General features: G+C 55.7%; 2 protein-coding genes across 5 annotated transcripts; one reads left to right on the top strand and one right to left on the bottom strand.

The window, feature by feature from the left end:
• Positions 1-3,986: 3,986 nt before the first annotated feature.
• LOC142903678 (liprin-alpha-3-like) lies at positions 3,987-18,210 on the top strand. Of its 3 annotated transcripts, none has more exons than XM_076049449.1 (30): positions 3,987-4,357; positions 4,876-4,977; positions 5,063-5,290; positions 5,728-5,787; positions 5,869-6,012; positions 6,097-6,189; positions 6,912-6,964; positions 7,046-7,139; positions 7,240-7,374; positions 8,251-8,334; positions 8,405-8,536; positions 8,836-8,898; positions 8,993-9,072; positions 9,313-9,475; positions 9,557-9,753; positions 9,884-10,115; positions 12,068-12,198; positions 12,629-12,783; positions 12,881-12,980; positions 13,056-13,137; positions 13,418-13,618; positions 14,030-14,095; positions 14,392-14,601; positions 14,694-14,869; positions 15,115-15,212; positions 15,526-15,701; positions 16,716-16,784; positions 16,882-17,059; positions 17,324-17,391; positions 17,511-18,210. In XM_076049449.1, exons 1-29 carry the CDS (start codon positions 4,046-4,048, stop codon positions 17,374-17,376), a joined length of 3,867 nt encoding a protein of 1,288 aa, XP_075905564.1. In that variant the 5' UTR covers positions 3,987-4,045; the 3' UTR covers positions 17,377-17,391; positions 17,511-18,210. The 3 variants fall into 3 exon arrangements, with proteins under 3 accessions (XP_075905564.1, XP_075905567.1, XP_075905565.1); XM_076049452.1 differs by having other exon boundaries at positions 14,575-14,601; positions 17,511-18,209; XM_076049450.1 differs by having other exon boundaries at positions 9,313-9,753; positions 14,575-14,601.
• A 1,854-nt stretch (positions 18,211-20,064) lies between these two features.
• ntf4 (neurotrophin 4) lies at positions 20,065-26,334 on the bottom strand. Of its 2 annotated transcripts, none has more exons than XM_076049454.1 (2): positions 25,789-26,334; positions 20,065-21,445 (listed from the first exon to the last, which is right to left on the bottom strand). In XM_076049454.1, exon 2 carries the CDS (start codon positions 21,421-21,423, stop codon positions 20,245-20,247), a length of 1,179 nt encoding a protein of 392 aa, XP_075905569.1. In that variant the 5' UTR covers positions 21,424-21,445; positions 25,789-26,334; the 3' UTR covers positions 20,065-20,244. The 2 variants fall into 2 exon arrangements, with proteins under 2 accessions (XP_075905569.1, XP_075905568.1); XM_076049453.1 differs by having other exon boundaries at positions 20,065-21,442.
• Between the last annotated feature and the right edge of the window lie 682 nt (positions 26,335-27,016).

Genomic DNA, 27,016 nt, shown 5'->3' with positions numbered 1-27,016 from the left:
TCACATGACTCTCTCTCTCTCTCTCTCCCTCTCTCTCTCTCTCTCTCTCTCTCTCGCCCGCCCGCCCGTCTCTTCTTCTTTAATTTTTTTGTGTTGTCCACTTCAGCTGCTGCACACGGAGCGGCTGAAGTCTGTTGGCTAACCCTGACTTAGCAATGCTAACTAATTAGCTTAGCAAACATTAGCTATGCTTGGCCAGACTTGGTCCGACACACCAGCAACATTCTCATTTTGAAAAACAATAATCGGTGGGACAACTTCCTGTTTCTCCTGATGCGTTTCCTCCGGTCTTCCTGTTCTTGCTGTCGCCTGGCAACTGGCCAATGGCGTGCTACGTTCACTGAAGCTCCTCCCCCTCCTCCTCCTCCCTGGTTACGGCCCCCGAGGGTCCGACCTCAGACCCCATCCAGGACATTCCTCACGGCATTCCTGCAGCTGCTGACCTCTGCTGACCTCTGCTGACCTCTGCTAGCCCCGCCCCTCCACATGCTCCCTGTCAGTCTCATCAGCCCGAGGTTCCAGACGGCAGCTCCTCTGGTCTTGACGGTCACGGCTCGACGGTGTCAAAGATTCGTAAGGAAGCGACATAGAGTCTCGCAGTCTGGAAAAACCCCGTTGAAGACGAAGCTAACGTCAAACACGCTAACGTCAAACACGCTAACATGGTTTGAGATAGACAATAACTACTACGGTGGTTCACCCTGTGTAACATCAGGTCATTTAGAGCCGACGGTTTGAATCTACCACTAGATGGCACTGTAGCATCGCTGCTGGAGTGAGTGAGTGAGTTTGTGCTTTAAACCAGAATGAACTGGTCTTAAATGTTGAGATGGTTGAGCCTTGCAGCCATGATGTTTACCATGAGTCCCTGGTGTGTGAGGTCCATGCACCTTCACCTTCCATCTGAATTCAATCCCAGCAGTCATCACCACCAAGCACGACTGTTGTTTTTGTATGTAGGAACAATGACGCCATCCCTCCATCCCTCCATCTCTCCAGCATCTCTCCACCATCCCTCCATCTCTCCACCATCCCTCCATCTCTCCTCCATCTCTCCAGCATCCCTCCATCTCTCCTCTATCTCTCCAGCATCTCTCCATCATCCCGCCATCTCTCCACCATCCCTCCTCCATCCCTCCATCCCTCCATCTCTCCAGCATCTCTCCAGCATCCCTCCATCTCTCCTCCATCTCTCCAGCATCCCTCCATCTCTCCTCCATCTCTCCACCATCCCTCCATCTCTCCAGCATCCTTCCATCTCTCCTCTATCTCTCCAGCATCCCTCCATCTCTCCAGCATCCTTCCATCTCTCCTCTATCTCTCCAGCATCCCTCCATCTCTCCAGCATCCCTCCATCTCTCCACCATCCCTCCATCTCTCCAGCATCCTTCCATCTCTCCTCTATCTCTCCAGCATCCCTCCATCTCTCCACCATCTCTCCAGTATCCCTCCATCTCTCCAGCATCCCTCCATCTCTCCACCATCTCTCCACCATCTCTCCAACTCTCCAGCATCCCTCCATCTCTCCACCATCTCTCCACCATCCCTCCAACTCTCCACCATCCCTCCATCTCTCCACCATCTCTCCACCATCCCTCCAACTCTCCAGCATCCCTCCATCCCTCCACCATCCCTCCATCTCTCCAGCATCTCTCCACCATCCCTCCAACTCTCCAGCATCCCTCCAACTCTCCAGCATCCCTCCATCCCTCCACCATCCCTCCATCTCTCCAGCATCTCTCCACCATCCCTCCAACTCTCCAGCATCCCTCCATCCCTCCACCATCCCTCCATCTCTCCACCATCTCTCCACCATCCCTCCAACTCTCCAGCATCCCTCCATCTCTCCAGCATCCCTCCATCCCTCCACCATCCCTCCATCTCTCCAGCATCTCTCCACCATCCCTCCATCTCTCCAGCATCTCTCCAGTATCCCTCCATCTCTCCACCATCCCTCCATCTCTCCTCCATCTCTCCACCATCCCTCCATCTCTCCACCATCCCTCCATCTCTCCTCCATCTCTCCAGCATCCCTCCATCTCTACGAACTTTCACCACGTGTTTCAACAGTAACGTAACTCCCGATGAGTTGGAAAGAATCTACGTCTTTTCCTTACGAGCCACGGCCGCCCTTCAAATGTTCCTGTTTTTTTATTGTGTTATTTTTCAGCCACAAAATTCCCAAACTTTTGGTATTTCCTGCAACGTGACCTCTGACCCTGAACCTGCTTCATAGCAGTCCAGTGCAGTTTGCCCACGTCGCCACTGGGCGGCGTGACAGGGTCAGCGCAGTGAATGATGAGCAGCAGCAGCTCGGTGTCTGTTGGGTGGCGGCAGGCTGCGGCTAGGTGGCGCTAAAGGGAGCCTCAGAGCGTGAAGCGAGAGCCTTTTAAGACCCAGCGGCTCCCCCGCGAGAGCGCAGACACATGACGGAGGGTCGTCAAATTCCACGGAAACGTCTAGAAGGGAAACCGGAAGTTGGATTGGCGGCCCTCCAGATTAAGGTTCCTTCTCCAGGTGTTCCTACCTGGTGTTCTGGTTTCCATGATGAATACTGCTGGTGTTTGAGCTCTGGTTCCTTCAACGGAAGAGAACTGTCACAGTTTTTGCTGACTTAGAATTTGAACAAAATTCACTGTCACTAAGGAAATAAAACCAAAGTTTCTTAATTTGTTTTCTGATAAGTCGCTGATAAATGAGGCCCCTGCATCTTCTGCCTGTGTCTGCTGGGTTCTCTCCGTGTTCTCCAGCTTCCTCTCACACTACAGAAACACGCATGTGACATCAGTCATTTACACATCAAAGCATCATTTGCACGACACTGACACAGTTTTATACATTTATACTTTATTTTCAGTACTTTAACTCTCTGGTTCTAACAACGTGGGCAGCTGAGTAACAAAATGTCAATGTTCTGGACATGTTTGCATCTATCGTAGTATTGACAATTAAGCTAGCGTGAACTTCAAAACGTGAAACGATCGCGTTATTTGCGTTTTTTTTTTTTCGTCACGTTCTTCCGCCGGCCAAACCTTCCCTGACCAGCTTGTGTTTTATTGTGAAAGCAAAACCGGAAGTGTCCCGCTGTCTCCCACCGTAGCTTGACCTTAGCGGGCTGCTGCTGCTGCTGCTGCTAACCGGGCTGGACCGGGAGAAGCTCGCAGCCTCCCTCCGCTGGATGGAGTGAAGCGGCCCGACGGCGCCTCCCGGTCCGAGCGCAGGCCACCATGAAGCGGGTAAGGCGGCAGCCGGCCTCCGCTGGTCGCTCCGGAGGTGGACCAGCTGGGATTTCTTTTTTTCTGGGCGGGTGGGGAGGGTTGGGGTGGGCAGGGGTGGGGGCGCCGGGGTGGTGCTGATGCTGATGGTGCCGCTGACGGCAAACTGGCGCATCTCGAGCCGCCGATCAGCAGCAAAAACACACAAACACACAAACGAGCGAAAAAACAAACAAACAACCGTTTCCGGTCGTTGGGCTCCGTTAATGAGGCCTCCGTCATGACCGGAACCCGCCCACCGCCGACAACCCCCCCCCTCCCCCCCACTCACACCCCTCCAACCCCCCGTCCCCCCCATCATGACCAACATCCCATCCTCACCATGACACGCACACGCACACGCACCTGCACGCTCTCTCCGCTTCACCAGCAGCAGCAGTCGCTCCGTGACGTCATCGCCGCCATAGTGGGTGGGTGGGTGGGGGGGTTATCTTGACGTGCAACCAACCTGGCACGTGACGTTTGTTCTGTTGGCAGGTGTGTGTCACCACCTCTCTCCTTTCTTCTTCTTCTTCTTCAGGTTGGTGACTCAGCTCAGTGACACTTGGGGGGTCAAAGGTCACCCTCCCCGCCTTCAACCACAGCCCCCCCCCCAACCCCAGCCGCACAGTCCACACCTTCGCCTGTCCCTCCCCCCTGAGCCCCACCCACCACCACCTTTCCAACCTCCTTCACCCAATCACAGCACAGACCTCCACCCCCCCCCACCCCCCCACCAGCCAGCCAGCCAGCCAACCAGACACCGCCCCCCCCCCCACTGAGGCGCGAGGATGATGTGCGAGGTGATGCCCACCATCTCGGAGGACGGCCGAGGAGGAGGAGGGGGGGGCCCGCCCTCCCCAGGGGGGGGCAGCGGCGGCAGCGGGACTTCGGGGGGCCAGCGGGACCCCGAGGGCGGCGGCGGCGGCGGCAGCTCGGCCAACCTGGAGTGGCTGATGGTCAACATGCTGACGGAGCGCGAGCGGCTGCTGGAGTGTCTGAGGGAGACGCAGGACAGCCTGGGGACCGCCCACCTGCGGCTGAGGCAGCTGGGACACGACAAGGAGGGGCTGCAGAGGCAGCTGGCCATCGCACTGCCGCAGGTACAGCACCGCACCTGGGGGGGGTGGGGGGGGCGCTGCAGAGGCAGCAGCTGCAGCACCGCACCTGGGGGGCAGATGGATGGAGTGTTTGGCAAGAAAATAATACGTAGTTTGCAGTTTGGTAGTTTCACCATTAGAACCACCTAGAACCACCAGCAGAACCACCACCTAGAACCACCTAGAACCATCCCAGAACCACCCCTGAACCATCTAGAACCATCCCAGAACCACCCCTGGTCTAGACAGTCCAGGGGTGGTCCAACTGTTGGCTGGCGGGCCACAGTGGGTCGTAAGCTGTGCCAGTGGAGCAGGACCTTCATCACTAGAGGGCGACACCTCTCAGAATCACAGCCGGGTTGCCACGTAAGGCTCCGCCCCCTCCGGGTGGTCCTCCCCCTGTAGTTCCTCTGTGGTTCTGCTTCTTCTGCGGTTCTTCTTTGTCGTTCTTCCTCGGATCAGTAGAGGTCAGTGGTACCTAACCCTGAGCCCTGTGCCGGCGCCCCCTGCTGTCCCTCCAGGAGTTTGCGGTGCTGACCAAGGAGCTGAACGGGTGTCGCGAGCAGCTGCTGGAGCGCGAGGAGGAGATCGCCGAGCTCAAGGCGGAGCGGAACAACACCCGGGTCAGTGCTCCTCCGCCTCCCCCCTCCCCCCCCGTCCCCCACTTCCTCCTCCGCCTCCTCAACTTCCTGTCCCCGCCCCCTGTAGCTGCTGCTGGAGCACCTGGAGTGCCTGGTGGCTCGGCACGAGCGCAGCCTGAGGATGACGGTGATGAAGCGGCAGCCGCCGGCCTCCAGCGAGGTGGAGGTGCTCAACGCCCTCAAGTCGCTCTTCGAGCACCACAAGGCTCTGGACGAGAAGGTCCGCGAGAGGCTGCGGGTGGCGCTGGGGCGCGTGGCCTCGCTGGAGGAGGAGCTGCAGTCGTCCTCGCAGGAGGTGAGCGGTGCGAGCCCGGCCCGGCCCGGCCCGGGCCACGAGGCGAAGCAGGGTCACAGAGCAGTAGATCCGCTCAGCAGCGCAGACTAGTGGTGCAGTTCAGGTTCCGGTGCCGGTGCCGGAACCCAACCCCCCTCAGCTGCAACCAGCCGCCGCTCGATAGGCCATCACGGCTTTGAACACCACGCAGGCTGACGTCACTGCTGCCAAGTGGCAGCCAACAGACACAACAACACAACGCACCACAACCAGCAGAGTGCAGCAGCTCAGGGAAGAACTACAGTCCAACTACGGCCCTGAAACTCGCTAATCTTTCGCTTGTTGTGCTTGCGGCGCCGTGGTTGCATCCCTACGACACACACACACACACACACACACACACACACACACACACACACCTGGCGGCTGATCTCTCTGCCCCCTGCTGGTGGTTGCAGGTGGTGTCCTTACGGGAGCAAATCAAACGGCGGCAGCAGGGATTGGACAATGGCAAGGAGGTAACTGGGGGGGGGGGGGTTTGTTTTGGAGGGTGAAAGCAGCCAGCGTAAACGGCCTCTCCTCCTGCTCTGCCCTGCCAGCGGCTGGCCAACGGGCCGGCGGTGGAGGTGGAGGCGGAGGCGGAGGCGGAGGCGGAGGCGGAGCGCCAGCGGGAGGGCGAGATCGAGCGCCAGCGCTCCGAGCTGGGCCAGCTGAAGGAGAGGCTGGCCCTCATGTGCCGACAGGTAGGAGCCCCTCCCACCGAGCCCGACCCCTCGGACCCCCCCGCCCCCGCACACACTCACGCGTGCGTGCGTCGCCCCCTGCAGGTGGGCGAGATCGAGGAGCAGCTGACGGCCGCCAGGAGGGAGCTGGCCCGCTCCGAGGAGGCCAATCAGAAGCTGCAGAGGGACGTGAAGGAGGTGAGAGAGGAGGAGGAGCTTTGTCCAGCACCTCCCCCCACACACACACACATACACACACACACACACGACCCCACCCCCTGACCCCACCTGACCCCACAATATGTAGAAAACATATTTAATGTCCACTGGAAATGAACCAAAGCCCAGTTGCAACCAAAGCAGAGTCTCTGAAGCCTTTATTGACACGTATCTACTGAACAGGGTCTTCAGCTCTTTATTGACACGTATCTACTGAACAGGGTCTTCAGCTCTTTATTGACACGTATCTACTGAACAGGGTCTTCAGCTCTTTATTGACACGTATCTACTGAACAGGGTCTTCCACTCTTTATTGACACGTATCTACTGAACAGGGTCTTCAGCTCTTTATTGACATGTATCTACTGAACAGGGTCTTCAGTTCTTTATTGACATGTATCTACTGAGCTCTTTATTGACACGTATCTACTGAACAGGGTCTTCCGCTCTTTATTGACATGTATCTACTGAACAGGGTCTTCCGCTCTTTATTGATATGTATCTACTGAACAGGGACTTCCACTCTTTATTGATATGTATCTACTGAACAGGGTCTTCCGCTCTTTATTGACACGTATCTACTGAACAGGGTCTTCCGCTCTTTATTGACACGTATCTACTGAACAGGGTCTTCCGCTCTTTATTGACACGTATCTACTGAACATTGTATACATTCCTCCTCTCCTCTCTCCATCTTCCAGGCGCTGTGCCAGCGGGAAGACATGGAGGAGAGGATCACCACGCTGGAGCGCAGGTGACTGTGTGTGTGTGTGTGTGTGTGTGTGTGTACCTGAGCCTGCCTCGGCCCTGAGCGCTCACTGTGTTCTGGGTGCAGGTACTTGAGTGCCCAGCGGGAGGCGACGTCTCTCCACGACGTCAAGGACAAGCTGGAGAACGAGCTGGCCAGCAAGGAGTCCCTGTTCAGACAGGTGGGTGGTCATTGGTGGGTCAGTGGTGGCTGGTAGCCCCGCCCCCTCTCCCCACCAGTCCTCAGTTACAATGCCCCCCCGTCCCCACGTGTCCCCTCAGAGCGAGGAGAAGAACCGGCAGCTGCAGGAGCGTCTGGACGACGCCAAGCAGAAGCTGCATCAGACCCTGCAGAGAGCCGAGACGCTGCCGGAGATCGAAGCCCAGCTCGCCCAGCGGGTGGCAGCACTCACCAAGGTCTGCGTGTGTGTGTGGGCGTGTGGGCCTGTGTGTGTGTGTGGGCCCGTGCTGGCATGTTGAGTGGTGCAGGCCCGTGGAACGTGTGTGTGTGTGTGTGTGTGTGTGTGTGTGTGTCAATGAACAGAGTGTGTTGTGTTGTAGCTAGCGGCTCAACGTGGCTAAATGACGTCATTGCCTCATTTGCATGACACTTGGTCTTGTGCATCATCATACTGTATGAGGGAGGAATAACTCACAGATGAATAAAGGGGGGGGGGGGGTGGAGGGCACAACTGGTGCGCAGAAGGTCAGAAGGTCAGCTGAGAGAGTCGCTGAGTCTCCGAGAGCGGCAGAAAAACACCAGATTTGTCGCTGTGGTCACTAGAGGGTGCTGAATACGGCTAAATGTAGCAACCAGGCGGCTAAAAGTTGGCAACGCCGCAAATGAAAGGTTCTGATTGGTCAGAGGAGGCGTCATAGCGGAACAGCAGCAGCAGAGGGCAGCAAAATGATTACTAAGAACTGGATAAACAGGATAATAAATACCTTAAATATATAACACACACACACACACACACACACACACACACACACACACATAGGAACTAAAAATGTTTAGCTGAATGCTGCTTTTTATCTTATGATATTTTCTTATTTCACGTGTTGTGTTGTGTTGTGTTGTGTTGTGTTTGTTGTGGTATTTTCTGTTTATTTCCACACACTGGGCTCGGTGTCGAGTGCAGGCTCGTGTCGTGTCGGGGCAGGACGGCAGCGGCGGCGCCGGTGGCGGCGTGCACCGACACGTCAGCCGCCTGTCGAGAAGCTCTCTCACTTTTCTCTGTTTGTTTGTTCTGCTGTGGCGACGCGGCTCCGACTCACCGCTGCCCCCCGCAGGCCGAGGAACGCCACGGCAACTTCGAGGAGCGACTGCGGCAGATGGAGGCGCAACTGGAGGAGAAGAACCAGGAGCTGCAGCGGGTGAGTGTGTGTGTGTGTGTGTGTGTGTGTGTGTTGCCCTCCCCGGCTGACTCGCCGGCGCCCCCTACAGGCCCGGCAGAGGGAGCGGATGAACGACGAGCACAACAAGCGGCTGTCGGACACGGTGGACAAGCTGCTGTCCGAGTCCAACGAGCGGCTGCAGCTGCACCTGAAGGAGAGGATGGCAGCGCTAGAGGACAAGGTGAGTCTCACACACACACACACACACACACACACACACACACCTGCGCCACAGGCCACGCCCACCAAATGTCGAGGAATCCAGAAACTGGGGAAGAAAGAAGGAAGATGAAGGAGATTAATCCGTCTCTGCTCTGCAGCAATAATGTCCCTCTGCTGCTGCCGTAGTGCCAAACTACCAACCAAGCAACCAATGAATGTGCTGCTCACCTGCTACAGACTTACAGTCACACGTTACAACACATGTTGCAGAGTCCCCAGAAGTCACAATGCTTCTTCTTCTTCTTCTTCTGTGTGCAGAACGCTCTGTCAGAAGAACTGTCCAACATGAAGAAGCTGCAGGACGACCTTCTGACCAATAAGGTGCCGCCGTTGAGTGTGTTGTTGTTGTTGTTGTTGTTGTTGTTGTTGTTGTTGTTGTTGCTCAAGTGTGTGTGTGTGTGTGTGTGTCCTGCAGGACCAGCTGATCGCTGAGCTGGAGCGTCTCCAGCTGGAGGTGGACCAGCTGAGATCCAGACCCGGCGGCTCCTACTCCAGGTGAGCACACGGTCAGGGGGCGGGGGTGGAGGTGGGAGGGGCTGAGAAGAAGCCCCTCCTCCGTCCCAACGGCAGCCGTGTGTTTTATTTCCTTCAAGTCAAACGTTGCGAAGTTGCCGATGATTCACCTGCGTCGCAGTGTTTTCCGAGCGCTGCCCCCTGGTGGCGGGGCTGACCTGGTTGTCTTGGTGTGTGTGTGTGTGTGTGTGTGTGTGTGTGTGTGTGTGTGTGTGTGTGTAGCCGCTCCCTGCCGGGCAGCGCTCTGGAGCTGCGCTACTCCTACGGCGGCTCGCTCCCCTCCAGCGCCTCCCACCTGGACCCCTTCAGCAGCGCCACCGCAGGGGGCGTGGTCAGGCGGAGTCAGCGCACCCGCTGGAGCTCCGCCCGCGAGGACTCCACCAAGGTGAGGGGCCGTGAGCCCACAGGCCGCGCCAGTGCAGCGCCACTTGCTGTTCCTGACTCTCCCTGTCTGCTTCCTGTGCAGTACCAGGACTGGGAGAGCGGGGCGCTGCTGAGCGGCGGCGGTGGCGGCGGCGGCGGCGGCTTGGAGCCCGGCCTGGAGGTGGTGGGCTCCGACGAAGAGGACAGCTCGGAGCTGCTGTCCCCTAGTGGCCAGACGGACGTGCAGACACTGGCCATCATGCTGCAGAAGCAGCTGGAGGCCATCAACAAGGAGATCAAGTAAGGCGCAGCACCGCCCCCACCTGGTGCAGAGGGGCTGTTACAGCAGCACACTGCAGCTGCTCAGCTAAACTCAGCTAAGCTAAGCTCAGCTAAGCTAAGCTAAGCTATGGCGTGTGGCTGCGTGCAGGCTGATCCAGGAGGAGAAGGAGAACACGGAGCTGCGCGCCGAGGAGATCGAGAGCCGCGTCAGCGTGGCGCTGGAGGCCCCGCCCTCCTCCCTGCAGAGGGACGGCGGTGGGCGGGGCTTCCTCTCCACCTCCATCACCTCCTCCACCCTGGCCTCGCCCTCCCCACCCAGTTCCGGACACTCCACGCCCCTCCTGCCGCACTCGCCGGCCCGGGACGGCGACAGACTGCAGGTACTTCCTCATCTCAGCCGGCCAATCAGAGGCCAGTGGTGCCGCTGGCGTTGGGGGTGGTGGTGGCGGCGATTCATTTTATGTGATGACTGACAGCGACCCAGTAAACACCCGAGTCAACGAGAAGGAATGTGAGGGACGGTCACATGACCCAGCAGACAGCATCAGGAGGTTTGGCGTCGGTTCAAAGGAAGCAACAGAGAAACTGAACCTTGTGGCCGTCACCACGGTGTCTCCAGTGTCTCTGTGTGGAGAAAACCCAACTGGCTCTCAAACACACTGCAGGTATTTAAAGTACACCTGCGTTTAGTTCATGGTAGTGTCAGATTAAATCTGCTTCATGATTTGACAGCTGAACACTGCTGAAGCCGAGAGGTCACGTTGACCTTTCACAATAAAATACAGCAGCAGCACAAAACTAAATACGGCGACATTGTAAATTAGGATGAAAATCCACCGGATCCACCGAGTTTCACATCACTGACTTCCTGCCTGAAGCACCTGCTGATACACCTGAGACTGGATAGATACTAGATGGATAGATACTGGATAGATACTAGATAGATACTAGATAGATACTGGATAGATACTAGATAGATACTAGATAGATACTAGATGGATAGATACTAGATAGATAGATACTAGATAGATACTGGATAGATACCAGATAGATACTAGATAGATACTAGATGGATAGATACTAGATAGATAGATACTAGATAGATACTAGATAGATAGATACTAGATTGATAGATACTGGATAGATACTAGATGGATACTAGATAGATACTAGATAGATACTAGATAGATGGATACTAGATGGATACTGGATAGATACTAGATAGATAGATACTAGATTGATAGATACTGGATAGATACTAGATAGATACTAGATGGATACTAGATAGATACTAGATAGATACTAGATAGATACTAGATGGATACTAGATAGATACTAGATAGATACTAGATAGATGGATACTAGATAGATACCAGATAGATACTAGATAGATACTAGATGGATAGATACTAGATAGATACTGGATAGATACTAGATAGATGGATACTAGATAGATACTAGATAGATACTAGATAGATACTAGATAGATACTAGATGGATACTAGATAGATACTAGATAGATGGATACTAGATAGATACCAGATAGATACTAGATAGATACTAGATGGATAGATACTAGATAGATACTGGATAGATACTAGATAGATAGATACTAGATAGACACTAGATGGATACTAGATAGATACCAGATAGATACCAGATAGATACCAGATAGATAGATACTAGATAGATACATAGATAGATAGATACTTGATAGAATAGATTGCCTTCATTGACCCCACAGTGGGGAAATTTACAGCGGTCTACATACTGACATTAGATTGATAGATAGATGGATGGATAGAGAGATACTAGATAGATACTCAATCGATAGACATACATACAGACAGACAGACAGACAGACAGATACTTCCTGCCTGAACGATTCTTCCTACTGATACATCTGAGACTAGATAGACAGATGGATAGATACTGTATAGATACTAGATGGATAGATACTAGATAGATAGATACATAGATAGATAGATACTGGATAGATACTAGATGGATAGATACTAGATAGATAGATACTGGATAGATACTAGATGGATAGATACTAGATAGATAGATACTGGATAGATACTAGATGGATAGATACTAGATGGATAGATACTAGATGGATAGATACTAGATGGATAGATACTAGATGGATACTAGATAGTTACTAGATGGATAGACATTATTCTATACTTCCTGCCTGAATGATTCTACCTGCTGTGACTGCTGTGTGAAGTGTGAGCAGAGCCACAGCCGCAGTGTTTCTCCACGGCGGCTTCAGCGGTTGCTTCCAGGCGACCGGTCTGGTCCTGACTCTGCCGGTGTCTCCTCCCAGAACAAGGAGGACGAGCGAGCCCTGGCCCTGCTGGACTCCACGCCGCCCTCCACACCTCGCGCCCTGCGGCTGGACAGGATGGCGCTGACGCACCCCGGCGCCACGCTGGACGACCCGCGGGACTTCCGCAGGTGAGGCAGGGGAGTCGCCGCTCACTTCCGACGTGCTTTAGAATTCCATTCGATTCTCTGTGATCTTGTTTCCCCTGGTGGAGCTAGCGGCTACAGGAAGTGAGCGCCGTCGCATCACAGTGGCATCGTCGCGTCGTTCTTTCTGAGCCACTCGGTGACCTTTTAGTTTTTATTTCAGTTTTCTGTTTGAGTTTAAAGTTACCCAGAATCCACCACTCCGCCACGCTGGTTGATGGTACCAGAGGTTTGTGGTGACACGAGCTGTGTTTCCATCATGACCCCTAGAACTGCACCAATAAAACCTGCTGATGGAAAGACCTCAGCTTGGAAAGACCTCTCCAACATGGCCGAAAACAACTGGACTTGTTTAGGTGTAGGCAGTGTGATCTCCTCTGGTTCTGACCCCCAGCCTGGTCCCTCTCCTCTCCAGCCTGTCTGCGGACGGCAGCGGCTCCAACAGCAGCCAGGACTCCCTGCACAAGTCCAGCAAGAGGAATAGCATCAAGTCCTCCATCGGACGCCTCTTTCGGAAGAAGGAGAAGGGACGTCTGGGTCCGCCGGGCCGCGAGGGCTCCGCCTCCCTGGGTAAGACCAGGACAATTGGACAAGGGGGAACCGGGGGACCGGGAGATCAGGACACGGTCCACCTGACGTGACTTCTCACTCTGGTCTTCTCCCTCAGCATCCACGCCGTCTGAAGAACAGGCGTCCGGAGACCAGATGGGGGCGAACAAGTCGGGGACCCTGGGACCAGCGGACAAAGACCGGCGCAGCAAGAAGAAGTCAGTGGGGGGTCTCTGTGGCTCGGTCTCCTCTCTTGACTGCTTGAAGGTAACACTTGTTCTCCTCCTGGTCAGGCATGAGCTGCTGGAGGAGGCGTGTCACCAAGGACTCCCCTTCGCCTCCTGGGACGGCCCCACAGTGGTGTCCTGGCTGGAGGTACAGACCGACTGCAGACCTCTAGGAACACCGGGTCCTGGCGCACTAGGTCTCATCGCTGGACCAGGTCTGACAGGTGGACCAGGTCTAACCGGTGGACCAGGTCTCACCGCTGGACCAGGTCTAATCGGTGGACCAGGTGTCACTGGTGGACCAGGTGTCACTGCTGGACCAGGTGTCACTGGTGGACCAGGTCTCACCGCTGGACCAGGTCTCATCGGTGGACCAGGTGTCACCGGTGGACCAGGTGTCAGTGCTGCCCTCTTGTGTCTCCCTGCAGCTGTGGGTGGGGATGCCGGCCTGGTACGTGGCAGCCTGCCGCGCTAACGTGAAGAGCGGCGCCATCATGGCCAACCTGTCGGACCAGGAGATCCAGAGGGAGATCGGCATCAGCAACCCGCTGCACCGCCTCAAGCTGCGCCTGGCCATCCAGGAGATGGTGTCGCTCACCAGCCCCTCAGCACCCACAAGCACTCGCTCGGTGAGAGAGTAGCACTGCACTAGCACCGGGTTAGCCTAGCACAGACTTAACCTAGCACCGGGTTAGTCTAGCACCGGGTTAGCCTAGCACAGACTTAACCCAGCAACGGGTTAGTCTAGCACCGGGTTAGCCTAGCACGGACTTAACCTAGCAGGTTAGCCCTCTGTTTACAGCCTTCAGCCAGGACTGATGCTCTGGCTGGATAAAGACCAGGTGGTGACCTCATGGCGGCGGGAATGTGGGCGGTCACAAGAAGGCAGTGACCGCACACCAAAGGCAGGCGTTTGCCCCGCCTCGTCTTGGCAGCAAACAGAGGGCTAACTCAGAGCTCCAGAGAGGGTCTGTGGTGACAGGTCAGGTGGTTAGCGCCGTGGTGGCTAACGTGTTAGCGTGTCTGCTGTCTCCTGATAGTCGACCAGCAACGTGTGGATGACCCACGCTGAGATGGAGTCCCTGAACGCAGCCACCAAGCCTCCGGTGAGAGTGGAGCAGCTGACCAGCACCTCCTCCCACCTCCTCTTACTCCTCCTTCTCCTCCATCCTCCCACCCCCTCTCCTGTCTCCTCCTCCTTGATCCTCCCACCTCCTCTTACTCCTCCTTCTCCTCCATCCTCCCACCCCCTCTCCTGTCTCCTCCTCCTTGATCCTCCCACCTCCTCTTACTCCTCCTTCTCCTCCATCCTCCCACCCCCCCTCCTGTCTCCTCCTCCTTGATCCTCTTGATCCTCTTGATCCTCCCACCTCCTCCCACCTCCTCTGTCTCCTCCTCCCAGGCCGTTGCCGTCTCACTTGTGTCTCCGACTAATGACCCGTTCACTAACACACTCTTCCTTCCACCTCCTGCTCCTCCTCCTGCTCCTCCTTGTCCTCCTCCTCTTCCCTCACCTCCTCCTCCTCCTGCTCTTCACCTCCACACCTCCTCACCTCCCTCCCCGGACGTGGCTGCTGCCCTGCAGGAGCTGAAGGAGTTCAGCTGGGACCAGGTAAGATCCAGCACCTCCTCCCTGACTTCCCCCCTCCCCTCCCCACCCTGGGGCAGGCGGTGCCCGCTCACCAGACTCCGCCCCCTCCACAGATCCTGGCCTATGGCGACATGAACCACGAGTGGGTGGGCAACGACTGGCTGCCCAGCCTGGGGCTGCCGCAGTACCGCTCCTACTTCATGGAGTCGCTGGTGGACGCCCGCATGCTGGACCACCTGACCAAGAAGGAGCTGAGGGGCCAACTCAAGATGGTCGACAGCTTCCACAGGTGAGGGGGCTCGAACTCCGCCCACTCGCAGCCTGGGGGCGGGGGAGGGGGCCAGCGTGGGAACAGCAGCGGCTGCCAGGTGTGCGTGTGACCTCCAGGCGCCTCGACCGCCCTTTCACTGGAGCAGTGTGTGTGTGTGTGTGTGTGTGTGTGTGAGGGGCGGGTGGGGTCAAAGGTGGCCCCGCCCTCCCAGCAGCCCCAGGTGAGTCAGCGCTGTGATGTTGAGTCTCACCTGTGGTCTCCAGGGTCAGTTTGCATTACGGCATCATGTGCCTGAAGCGCCTCAACTACGACCGCAAGGAGCTGGAGAGACGGCGGGAGGACAGCAGCCTGCACAGCACAGGTCAGCTGACTGGGCCCGCACTCGCTAGCTAGCCGCCGCTAGTTAGCAGCTGCTAGCTTGTAGCTCCTAGTCAGTAGCTGCTAGTTTGTAGCTGGCAGTTAGTAGTTGCTATTTAGAAGCCGGTAACTTCCTGGTGGTAGTTTGCAGCAGGTTGTTAGCTCATGCTAACGCTGCTCTCATGCTAACGCTGCGCTCATGCTAACGCTGCTCGCTATGTAATGATTCAAGCGCTCATCATTTCTTGAAGATGTCTGTGAGGGTTGTCAGTGGTCCAGGTCACTGCAGTACTGACAGCCAGTGTGCACCGCTGCAGATGTGATGGTGTGGTCCAACGAGCGGGTCATGTGCTGGGCGCAGACCCTGGGCCTGAAGGAGTACGCCCACAACCTGCGTGAGAGCGGCGTGCACGGCGCCCTGCTGGCCCTGGACGACACCTTCGACTACACCGACCTGGCGCTGCTGCTGCAGATCCCCAACCAGAACACACAGGTGGGAACCGGCCTGCTGCACCCCTCAGCTCACCCCAAGTCACCTCACTGGTCACCCCAGGTCACCCCAGGTCACTCCAGCTCACCCCAGGTCACCTCAGCTCACCCCAGGTCACCTCAGCTCACCCCAGGTCACTCCAGCTCACCCCAGGTCACTCCAGCTCACCCCAGGTCACCTCAGCTCACCCCAGGTCACTCCAGCTCACCCCAGGTCACCTCGCTGGTCACCCCAGGTCACCCCAGCTCACCCCAGGTCACCTCGCTGGTCACCCCAGGTCACTCCAGGTCACCCCAGGTCACCTCAGCTCACCTCAGGTCACCTCGCTGGTCACCCCAGGTCACCTCAGGTCACTCCAGGTCACCTCTCTGGTCACCCCAGGTCACCTCTCTGGTCACTCCAGGTCACCTCAGGTCACCTCAGGTCACCCCAGGTCACTCCAGGTCACCCCAGGTCCACTCAGGTCACCCCTCTGGTCACCCCAGGTCACTCCAGGTCCCCTCTGGTCACCCTGGACAACGCTGGGTTAACTTTTTAATTTCTTTACAGCCTCCAAAACATGTCAATCATGCTTCTGAGGTGTTTTTATTGGCTCGTGGTGATGTTGCTGAAAGTCCCTGCTGTCTCTGGAGACATGGCCCTGGGGCGTCAGGAGGGGGCGGGGCCACTGCATCGCTACCGATTAGCTTTAAGTGGCTCCGATAATTAGCTGCTGTTTGCCTCGTGCCAACACCTCCGGCTTTGATCCAGCAGTCAGGTTCCGCACTCAAGTCCAGACAGGAAGCGGCTGCACCGGCGGCGGCGACAGGAAGTTGGGAGAACAAAGCCTCCGACTCGCCTGAAGGTCCGTCAACAAGTCCCGTCTGATCCTTCGAGGAGCCGCTGCACCGTCTGACCCAGTGGTGGCGGGGGGGGGGGGGCGCCGTAGACCACCTCCACCACCTGGCTCTGCTGTGGCTAGGCTAGCTAGCACCAGGGCTAACTGCTGCCTCACTGCGTGTCCTCCTCTTCCTGCAGGCCCGGCAGCTCCTGGAGCAGGAGTACAACTCACTCCTCTCCACGGGCACGGAGAGACGACCCGACGAGGTCAGCCGCTAGAGTGTGTGTGTGTGTGTGTGTGTGTGTGTGTGTGTGTGTGTGTGGCGTCACGGAGTCATGTGACCTGGCTTGTGGTGTGCGGCAGGATGGGACCAAGACCTTCAGCCGCTCGCCGTCCTGGAGGAAGATGTTCCGGGAGAAGGACCTGCGCGGCGTCACCGCCGACTCGGCCGAGACGCTGCCTGCCAACTTCCGTGCCTCTGCGCTGGCCACGCCCCTGGCCACGCCCCCCGCCGTCACCCTGAGGAAGGTCCAGACCGACGGTGAGCCGCCACGCCCAGCGACACGCCACGAACCATACACCCGACTGCCACTTAGCCCTCTGTTTGCATCCTACAACAATAAAAGTCTGCTCGTTAGTAACTGGTACTTAGTAGCTTCCTCCTGCTCCTCCTGCTCCTCCTCCTCCTGCCCCTCCCCCTCCTCCTCTCCCCCCTCCTCCTGCTCCTCCTGCCCCTCCCCCTCCTCCTCCTGCTCCTCCTCCTGCTGATCACGAGCCCTGTCTCGCTCTGTGTCTCCACCCACAGCCAGCTCGGGGTCCCGGGGGGAGGCGGCCTCAGTGAGGACCTACTCCTGCTGAATTCCTGCTGATCAGGTGAGTGGTGACACGCCCACCACGCGGGGAGGGGGAGGGGTGGAGGGGTGGAGGGGTGGGTTGGGCAGTGGTGGCTGATGGGAGTTGCCGCCACACCGTCACCGTCTCTGTCTCAGCAGGACAGCCAGTGGAGGTGTGGTCAGGGGCGGCCCTCTGGCTCCCCCTGGAGGAGAGGAGGGGAGACTTTCTGACCTTCAAAGTAAAAAGAACGCCGGTGCCGCCGCCTCTCTGCAATAACAGAAGGAACCAGAAGGTGGAGCAAGACAAGAAGAATGTATGGCTGCCCCCCCCCACACACACACACACACACACACACACTCTGACCCCCCCAGACCCCCCTCCCTCACCCGAGCCAAGCTGCTTCCCTGCCGAGGTGATTCCAACCACTAATTGGAGCCAGTGTCTGGTATCAGGAGGCATTGTGGGTCAGGGCGTCACCCCCCCACCCCCCACCCCCTTCACCACCCCCCCGGAACCCCCCCCCCCCCAGGTGTGGAGTGAATCCCGCGGACCTCCGCCGGCACCTGGAAAGCTGATAGGCCGATTCATGTCTCCTGAAGGGGCCCATTGTGGAGATCAAAGGTGTTGAAGGGGGCGGAGCCAGGTGAGGTGGCGGAGGTCCGTGTTGGCGCCGCGCTTGCTCTCCGAAAGGTTCACGCCGAGTTCAAACTGACCGCTCAGTGTGGAGCCGCCGCTAAGAGTTTTTCGGACGACGTTCCAGATTCTGTCGCAGTTATTCGGAAAAACGGGAACTTTACGAAATTCAAAAAAAAGGAAAGCCACGAAAAAACTCGAAAAAGCCTATGGAAAAATAATCCACGAAATCCAACTAGCTAGTGGCAACCGTGATGTTCCAATCGTCCACGACTTTGTCAGCCGAGCAGGAAATCAAACAGTAGAGGAGATAAAAGTTGCAGCGCAGCATCGCTAGCGAAGTTTGAGCGCCGACGTAGCATCTTAGCATCATTTCACTACACACACACACACACACACACACACACACACACACACACACACAAGCCATAACAAGCTGGATCTCCTCTCTGGGCTGGGGGGGGAGAGAGTGGGGAAAAGGGGCGGGGCCAGAGGGAGGCAGGAAGTGGCGCGCAGGAAGAATCTATTAGCCTCTGTGTTTACGATGCATGTCGAGCGAAAAAAAGAAAAGAAGAAAAAAAAGCACGACGACCTTGAAGTCTTTGTTCCTCCGCCCGAGGCGTCCTTCAGAAATAATATATCTCTGTATGATAAACCTGCAGGGGGGTGGGGGGCGGGCTCAGATTTGTAAATGTGTATTTTTTTCAGTTGTATATTATTATTTTTTTTTCATTTTCTACGATCTTTGTTTCTTTTGCGCAGGTGCAAATGGGATAAACTGTGTGTACACGTCGCCCCCCCCCCCCCCCCCCCCTCCACCTCCTCAGGTCCACTCCTTTTGGAAAAGAAAAAAAGATGAATGTGACAAAACGATGGGGTGGACGCGAGAAGAAATACTTTGTTCATTGATTGCGATATATGCTCCGCTGTTGTGTGTACATTTTGAGAGCGGATTGTGCAACCAGACGAGTCCATGAGTTCTAGTGATCGTCCTTCAAATGAATCATCTGTGGAAAACAATAAAACATGCTGCTGATGATGATGATGATGATGATCATGATGATGATGATGATGATGAACACGGTGGTGATGTCAGACAATGCAAGGCCATCTCCTCCAATCAGGGCACACCTGCCCGGCGCCGCACACCTCCAAGAGTACAAAGATCCTTTATTAGCAGGCAGACGCACAAACAAAAACTCTCGGTATAAATTACATTCTTCAAGTTTCCACCGACGGACACCGTGTGACCTTGACCTTTAACCCCCCCACCCCACCCCACCCCTCCTCACCCTGTCCTGTCAGCAGGTGGCGTTGTGAGACCGTGATTTACTCTATAAATACAATCAGGTATACACAGCTCATACATACATACACACATACGCGCTATAGTGGGACACATGAGACGTGGATATATATGTGTATATATATATATATATGTATATATATATATACATATATATATATACACATATATATACATATGTGTATATATATATATACACATATGTATATATATATATACATATGTGTATATATATGTGTATATATACACATATGTATATATATATATACATATGTGTATATATATGTGTATATATATATATATATGTATATATATATATACATATATATATATACACATATATATACATATGTGTATATATATATATACACATATGTATATATATATATATATACACATATATATACATATGTGTATATATATGTGTATATATATATATACATATGTATACATATATATACATATGTATACACATATGTATATATATATGTATACATATGTATATATATATATGTATATATATATATACTTATGTGTATATATATATATATACACATATGTATATATATATATATACATATGTGTATATATATATATATACACATATGTATATATATGTATACATATGTGTATATATATATATACACATATATATACACATATGTATACATATATATACATATGTGTATACATATGTATATATATATATATACACATATGTATATATATATATATACATATGTGTATATATATATATATATGTATACATATATATATACATATATATGCATAAGGGAATATATTAATATCATACTTGCTAACATGCTAATCCGAAATAACTTACATGGTACAAAAGATACTTCTCTACACGTTTTCTCGCTAAAAAAATACTACGCTTGAGGTCTGTTGTTTGTTTGAATAGTCAGTTGATGGGGAGGGGGTCAGGGAGGAGTTCAGCCCCGCCCCCTCCTGGATAGCACCTCCCTCCCCGGCGTCTGATTGGCCCGGGACAGCAGCACGCAGACGCAGGACGAGTCGATGCGGATCCAGCGCCAGCCCACGCGGTTGTTGGCGTCCCTGGTGAGCGCCCGCACAAACGACTGCTTGGCCTTGCACTTGCTCAGCCACTGCTTCTTGTCCACGCCCAGGCAGCCGGCGCCGGCCACGCCCGTCCCCACCGACCTCACCGCCGGCGCCGCCCCCGCCGGCCTCACCGCCGGCCCCGCCCCCACCCCCTGCCCCGCCCCCGGCGCCGGCCTGTGCTGCTCGGGCCGGCGGCAGCGGGTCTCGTAGAAGTACTGCTTGAGCGGGCCGGTCTGGGTCTGGATCTCCTGCAGGACGGCCACCCGCTGGTTGTGCGAGTCGATGGCGCTGGTCTTGTCCGTCACCCACACGCTCTCCGACTCGCACACGGACTTCTCGCCACGGCGCGGGTCCATCAGTGGAGAGCGTTTCTCCCTCCGCCGGGACTCCGGGATCTCCCGGTCCCCGTGGCCCTCGTAGTAGAACCCGTCCCAGTCCTCGTGCTCCTCCCTGGACCCGTCCTCCTCCAGCGGGAGGAGGCCCGTCTCCAGCAGGAGGAGCGGCGGCGGCCGGGATGGCGGCCGGGGCGACGGCGAGAACAGGACCCGCGGGTGAGCGTCCAGGAACATCTGGTCCACCTCCACCAGGGTCCCAGGGTCCAGGTGCGGGCCGCCATTGTCCCAGGAGGTCCACCAGCCCCGGCCTGCGGTCCCGGCTCCAGCTCCTCCCCTCGGTTCCTCCGAGGGGTCCGAGGTCCGAGGTCCTAGCTCCGCCTCCCGCTGCCCTCGCAGGTCCGTCAAGTCCTCCGTCAGGCCCACGTACCCGCCGCTTACAGGGGGGGCGTCCTTGGGAACGACCTCTGACCCTTGCGTCGGGCTCGGCTCGGCTAGAGTCGCTCCTCCTGCCGGGAAGACCCGACCGTCAGCGCGAGCGCCGCCGAGCACCGATTGCGAGGCGTTTCTGTGGGCGTGGCCGTCGTCCACCTGCGGCGGCTGGCCACGCCTCCGGGCGCCAGGCTCCGTGGCGGCGGCGGCGATCCTGGATGCGGGGTTCTGAGGGAAGGGCAGGGCCGAGGCGATCACCATGGCAACCAGGGGAAGCCAGTGCATCACTCCCAGGACGTATCAGCTGCTGGGGGAGAAGAGGAAGGAGGAGGAGGAGAAGGAGGAGGAGAGGAAGCACAAGCTGTTATTTTCTCCCAGGGTGCTCTGCTGCTGCTGCTGCTGCTGCTGCTGCTGCTGCTGATGTGGCGGCAGCAGCAGCAGCAGCAGCAGCACAATTAAAAGAGTAAAAGGAGTTTTTACAGCCAGCTTTACGACCGCAGAGGTATGGCTCTAAAACTCTGGCACAAGTTGTGGAAAAACACACGGGGGAAAAACCACAGAGTCACGGAAGGCCGACGACCTCGTGAGGAAAGCCGGCGCTCCGAAGAAGACGCCGTCGCCTCGCAGGCAGGATTTTCCCACTTATTGTTCTGCCTGCGGCTTTCCTGGGAATCCGTCTCAACTCCAGGAAACAAACAGGAGCGCCTCTGCGGTGCCTGCATGACTCTGCTGCTGAGGTCGACCGCAGGTATTCCTCAGGTATTCCTCACGGTCCCCCACGGTCCCACACGGTCCCACACGGTCCTGCACGGTCCTGCACGGTCCCCCACGGTCCCACACGGTCCTGCACGGTCCCCCACGGTCCCCCACGGTCCCACACGGTCCTGCACGGTCCCCCACGGTCCCACACGGTCCTGCACGGTCCCACACGGTCCCCCACGGTCCCACACGGTCCTGCACGGTCCCACACGGTCCTGCACGGTCCCCCACGGTCCCACACGGTCCCCCACGGTCCCACGGTCCCACACGGTCCCACACGGTCCTGCACGGTCCCACGGTCCCGCATGGTCCTGCACGCCACTCTGTGACTGGTTGGGGCCACGATGGCTTGTAAAGAGGGGCCAGTGAGGCAGCACAACACACAACTCCTCTCATACGTGGAAAAGATACGTAGCTATACATGAGCGGAACGGAGCAGCAGCAGATGGAGGCAGTGTTCTGGTGGAGGAAACATGTTGCTGTGATGTCACTGGAAGATGAAGCAAAGCTGCAACCAAGTCAGAGTCTGTGAAGACCCACCAGGGGGTTTAGCTCCTAGAACCACCCAGAACCACCTAGAACCATCCAGTACCACCAGGGTGTTTAGCTCTGAGAACCACCCAGAACCACCAGGGTGTTTAGCTCCTAGAACCACCCAGAACCACCCAGAACCACCAGGGTGTTTAGCTCCTAGAACCACCCAGAACCACCCAGAACCACCAGGGTGTTTAGCTCCCAGAACCACCCAGAACCACCCAGAACCACCAGGGTGTTTAGCTCCTAGAACCACCCAGAACCACCCAGAACCACCAGGGGGTTTAGCTCCTAGAACCACCCAGAACCACCCAGAACCACCAGGGTGTTTAGCTCCCAGAACCACCCAGAACCACCCAGAACCACCTAGAACCACGTAGAACCATCCAGAACCACCTAGAACCATCCAGAACCACCAGGGTGTTGAGCTCTTAGAACCACGTAGAACCATCCAGAACCACCTAGAACCATCTGGAATCATCCAGAACCACCAGGGTGTTTAGCTCTTAGAACCATCCAGAACCACCTAGAACCACCAGGGCACTGAGCTCTTAGAACCACGTAGAACCATCCAGAACCACCTGGGACCACCCAGAACCACCCAGAACCATCCAGGACCACCAGCGAGCTCAGCTCTTTATTGACATGACTGTGGAAACAGTGGAAACACGGAGGCTCTGCAGCTGTGTGATGACTGACTGACTGCTAACATCACTTCCTCAAGTTTGGCGGGCCGGATTGAAAAAGCTTGATGGGCCTCATGTGGCCCTCGAGCCGTAGTTTATCCACCCCTGCGCTAGCTGGCTGGAGGGAGCCGAGGTCAGACGGCTCCAGGTGGCTTCACCTGCCATCTTTGTGCGTTGTGAGTTATGACAAGGTAACAGTAAAATACTGCAGCACTACCTCTGGTACCACGGGTCATGTGCAGCCTCGGCGGCCCACTAGATGGTGCTGTCAGCAGTTTTATGGGTGGACGTGAAGGACGCACGGCCATCCAGACTCCAGGCAGGAAGATCCCGGCTGGGAAACCTGCCACCGTCCCGCTGTGAGGCCTCTGAGGTGAGGTGCTACACCTGTGACCTCCAGCCCAGGTGTCCGGAGGTCACAGGTGTCTGGAGGTCACGAGGCCTTGACCTTGTGACCACAGGTCCTCTCCCCGCTGCCGGACAACCACGAGTCTGACGGACATCCTGTCCACGACATCACTTCCTCTGTCGACTCATCAGCAGCTCACCTGTGACCCAGTGCACAGGTGTTCAACTCAGCCACCAGGGGGCGGAGCTACCTGCAGCAGGTGGAATGTTCGCAATGCGAGTGACGCATCGAGCCAGCGTGTGAGTGTGTGTGTGTGAGTGTGTGTGTCTGTGCGTGTGACGGCATGTGAGGGAGAAACACTAAATCCTCTCGGAACTAAGCCCCGCCCCTCCAGCCCCACTCAGACAGAAGCGTCGCTGTCAATCAGCCAGTGGCCCCGGGGCGTCGCACGACGGTGTAACACATCAAAGGGTGTTTTCCTCTCAGCTACTGAACGACACCTGCACACACACACACACACACACACACACCTCCAGCTGTTCAGCAGGAAATCAGCCTTAAAGGGACAGCGCACCTCAAAACAGTCACACACACACACACACACACACACAATGAAAAGGGGGTCGACTGGTGCTGAACTCTCTGGACTCTGGGTGTGGCCACAGGTGGGCGGAGCAACGTGCCAGTCATGTGACCACATGCTCCTCTCAGGTGTCCCAGGCAGCAGCAGCAGCAGCAGCAGCAGCGTCTCCTCTCACCTCCTGCAGGAGGTGGAAACCACCCGACTGCTCTTCAGCTGATCAGAACCTCAGCAGACACCTCCTCCCCCTGCAGGTCAGCTGCCGTTACTGCAGTTCACACAGTGCCAACCCTCCATCCAGCAGGTGTGTGTGTGTGTGTGTGTGTGTGTGTGTGTGGTGTCAATACATGAGCTAGAGGAGGTGATGACAGGAGGAGGAGCTAGAGGAGGTGATGACAGGAAGAGGAGCTGCACGAGGTGTTAGAGGAGGTGACAGAGGGAGGAGCTAGAGGAGGAGGAGCTAGAGAAGTGAGCAGTGACTCAGCAGTGTGGAGGGTGAACATGGTGCTGCTGCAGGTACATGAGCCCCCATCAACCCCTCCCCCCCCAAACCACCCACCTACTAGTTAGCTATCCCACTGCCCCCCCCACACATCAGACGAGTCTGTGACGTCATGATGCCTCAACAATCCCAATGATGTTTGTCAAAGTTAAGTGACGATTCCTCCGAGTCACCTCCGAGTCACCTCCGAGTCACCTCTTCCGGCTCAGTCACCTCCTCCGACTCTTCTATCGCTGCTCTTCATCACCAACTTCCTCATGACGTCACATCTCCTTTCGTATCATCACTTCTCCGCCGTTCAGGTGTTTTTTTTTACTCGTTTTGTAGTTTACAAGTGACTTCATCCCTAATTCGTGATTTATTTCCTTCCCTTTTATCCCTTCTTCTTTGTTCCGACTCGGCGCAGTTCTCCGCCTGTGAAGCTCCGAACCAGCGCTGGACTTCCACGGCGCTCTGGAGACTAAAGCCTTGATCGTGGACGCTATTCACACGCGTCCTTCAGAAGAACCGAGATGTTCGACATTCAGCGACATTCCAACTGGCGCTGGTTGTGAACTGCAGCCTCACCTGCTGCTGCTGCTGCTGCTGCTGCTGCTGCTGCTTTAATCAAACTGGCGGTTCGATGGTTACAACCCGACAACAGTGATCAGGAGCCGAGCCGAGCCGAGCCGAGCTCCTCAGCCGGACCAAGGAGAACCCGCAGAGTTCTCCAGTCAGAACCTGGAGCCCTCAGAGGAGAGAAGCTCGGTCCGGACCCAGACAGACACCTCCTGGTTCTGACAGCGTGATTAATAATACACTTAATAGATTCTGATTGTCGTCTCATTGTCATCACTTCTCCACTTCTTCAGCTGCTTTCAGTTCTTTACAGTCTCCGTAAAGTGACTACATATATATATATATATATATATATATATATATATATATATATATATATATATATATATATATATATATATATATCCAATAGTTCTTTGTGTTCAGACTCGGCACCGTTCTGAACCGCTGAACTTCCACGGACCTCCAGAGTTCTCCAAGTGAGGAACTCTGGAGCCGAGCTTCTCTCTCCCTCTGAGACCCCCAGGGTTCTCCGGACCGAGCAGTTCTCTCTCCCTCTGTAGAGAACTCTGGAGCCCTCAGAGGAGCTTAGCTCGGTTCGGACCGGATCCAGACACCTCCTGGTTCTGACAGCGTCATCAATTACCCTCCTCCACCCCCCCGTGCGGTCTCGAAGTCCTACCGTGTAGGTGAGATCCGGACCCGCATTGATCCCACGGTCCGTCTTCAGCCGAGGAGGAGGAGGAGGAGGAGGAGGAGGAGGAGGAGTACGTACAAACAAACAAGCAAACAAACACACAAACAAACTCCTGAATCACGCACAACTCGTTCCAAACACGCGTATGTCCCTCCTCCTCTTGCTGCTGCTGCTCCTCCTGCTGCTCCTCCTGCTCCTGCTGCTCCTCCTGCCGATAGTCCGGGACATGGCACGAGTGTCGGCGCTCGAGGCAGCCGCGCGAGGCGCTCCTGCTGTGGTGCGCGCGCCGCCGCGTAACGAGTCTCCCCTCAAAAAACAAAAAAAAAAAAAAAAGGGAAAAGAAAAGTCAAGTTGTTGCAAGTCGCAAAGTGACGGGATTCCTGGAGTCCGGGTCCTCCTCCAGGAGGTCAGTAGGAGGTGGGAGGAGGTGCCGCCGCGGCCCGAGAGTTTGTTTGCGGGAGAAAGAAGCGGAGCGGCGGACAAGTTGGACTGAATGTTGGAATCTCTCTCTCTCTCTCTCTCTCTCTCTCTCTCTCTCTCTCTCTCCCCCCCCCCCCCCAGCGTCGCGAGACCGTAAAGCTCCCGGTAGGCACCGCGGCGGCCGTCCCCTTCCGCAGTAAAACTCGCCGCTGCGTCCATGTTGACAGGGCTTTTATTTTGAAGGCCGCCAGAGGGAGACTTCCGGGTTTGCTCTGCCTTTAGCGTCCCACCGCGAGCAACTTGACGCAACGACGAGACGTCAACTCGGCCGGTGACTCTCTCTCTCTCTCTCTCTCTCTCTCTCTCTCTCTCTCTCTCGCTCTCTCTCCCTCTCTCTCTCTCCCCCCCCCCTCTCTCCTTGTCGTCGTCGTGTTGTGAGGTTGTTAAACCGACAACTGATCCTCAGTAGTGAAACATCTGGAGCGGCACCAGTTGAACACCGATACCGGAAACAGCAGTTAAACACACGTTGTGTGTGTGTGTGTGTGTGTGTGTGGGGGGGGCGAATTAGCTCAATTAGCTCCTTAGCTTCGCTCTCTCATCACTCGCTGTGCTTGATGCACTCCGCGGTAGAGTTTTGTTTTGTGTGTTGTTTTGTTGTTTTGTGCAGTAGTTCTTGGAGTGAAACTCGTCATATGCGTGACAGGAAGTGTTGTGTGTTGCTACCTTTTCACCCCCCAACCCGCCCCGCCCCACCCCACCCCGTGTTTTACAGGAAACAATTTGCCGCTGT

The sequence above is a fragment of the Nelusetta ayraudi genome, unplaced genomic scaffold (assembly GCF_046127955.1).
Source record: "Nelusetta ayraudi isolate G7.1 ecotype Tasmania unplaced genomic scaffold, CSIRO-AGI_Nayr_v1 ptg000115l, whole genome shotgun sequence".
Classification (NCBI taxonomy): Eukaryota; Metazoa; Chordata; class Actinopteri; order Tetraodontiformes; family Monacanthidae; genus Nelusetta; species Nelusetta ayraudi.
Note: the sequence above shows the minus strand (reverse complement) of the source record. Positions and strands in the feature narration are given on the sequence as shown.

Excerpts from the sequence above, each read along its gene's own strand:
- LOC142903678 (XM_076049449.1), top strand. The coding sequence starts at position 4,046 with ATGATGTGCGAGGTGATGCCCACCATCTCGGAGGACGGCCGAGGAGGA. Across the intron at positions 13,619-14,029 it reads CACCCACAAGCACTCGCTCG|TCGACCAGCAACGTGTGGAT; the intron begins GTGAGAGAGTAG and ends GTCTCCTGATAG. Across the intron at positions 17,060-17,323 it reads GAGGAAGGTCCAGACCGACG|CCAGCTCGGGGTCCCGGGGG; the intron begins GTGAGCCGCCAC and ends CTCCACCCACAG.
- ntf4 (XM_076049454.1), bottom strand. The coding sequence starts at position 21,423 with ATGCACTGGCTTCCCCTGGTTGCCATGGTGATCGCCTCGGCCCTGCCC.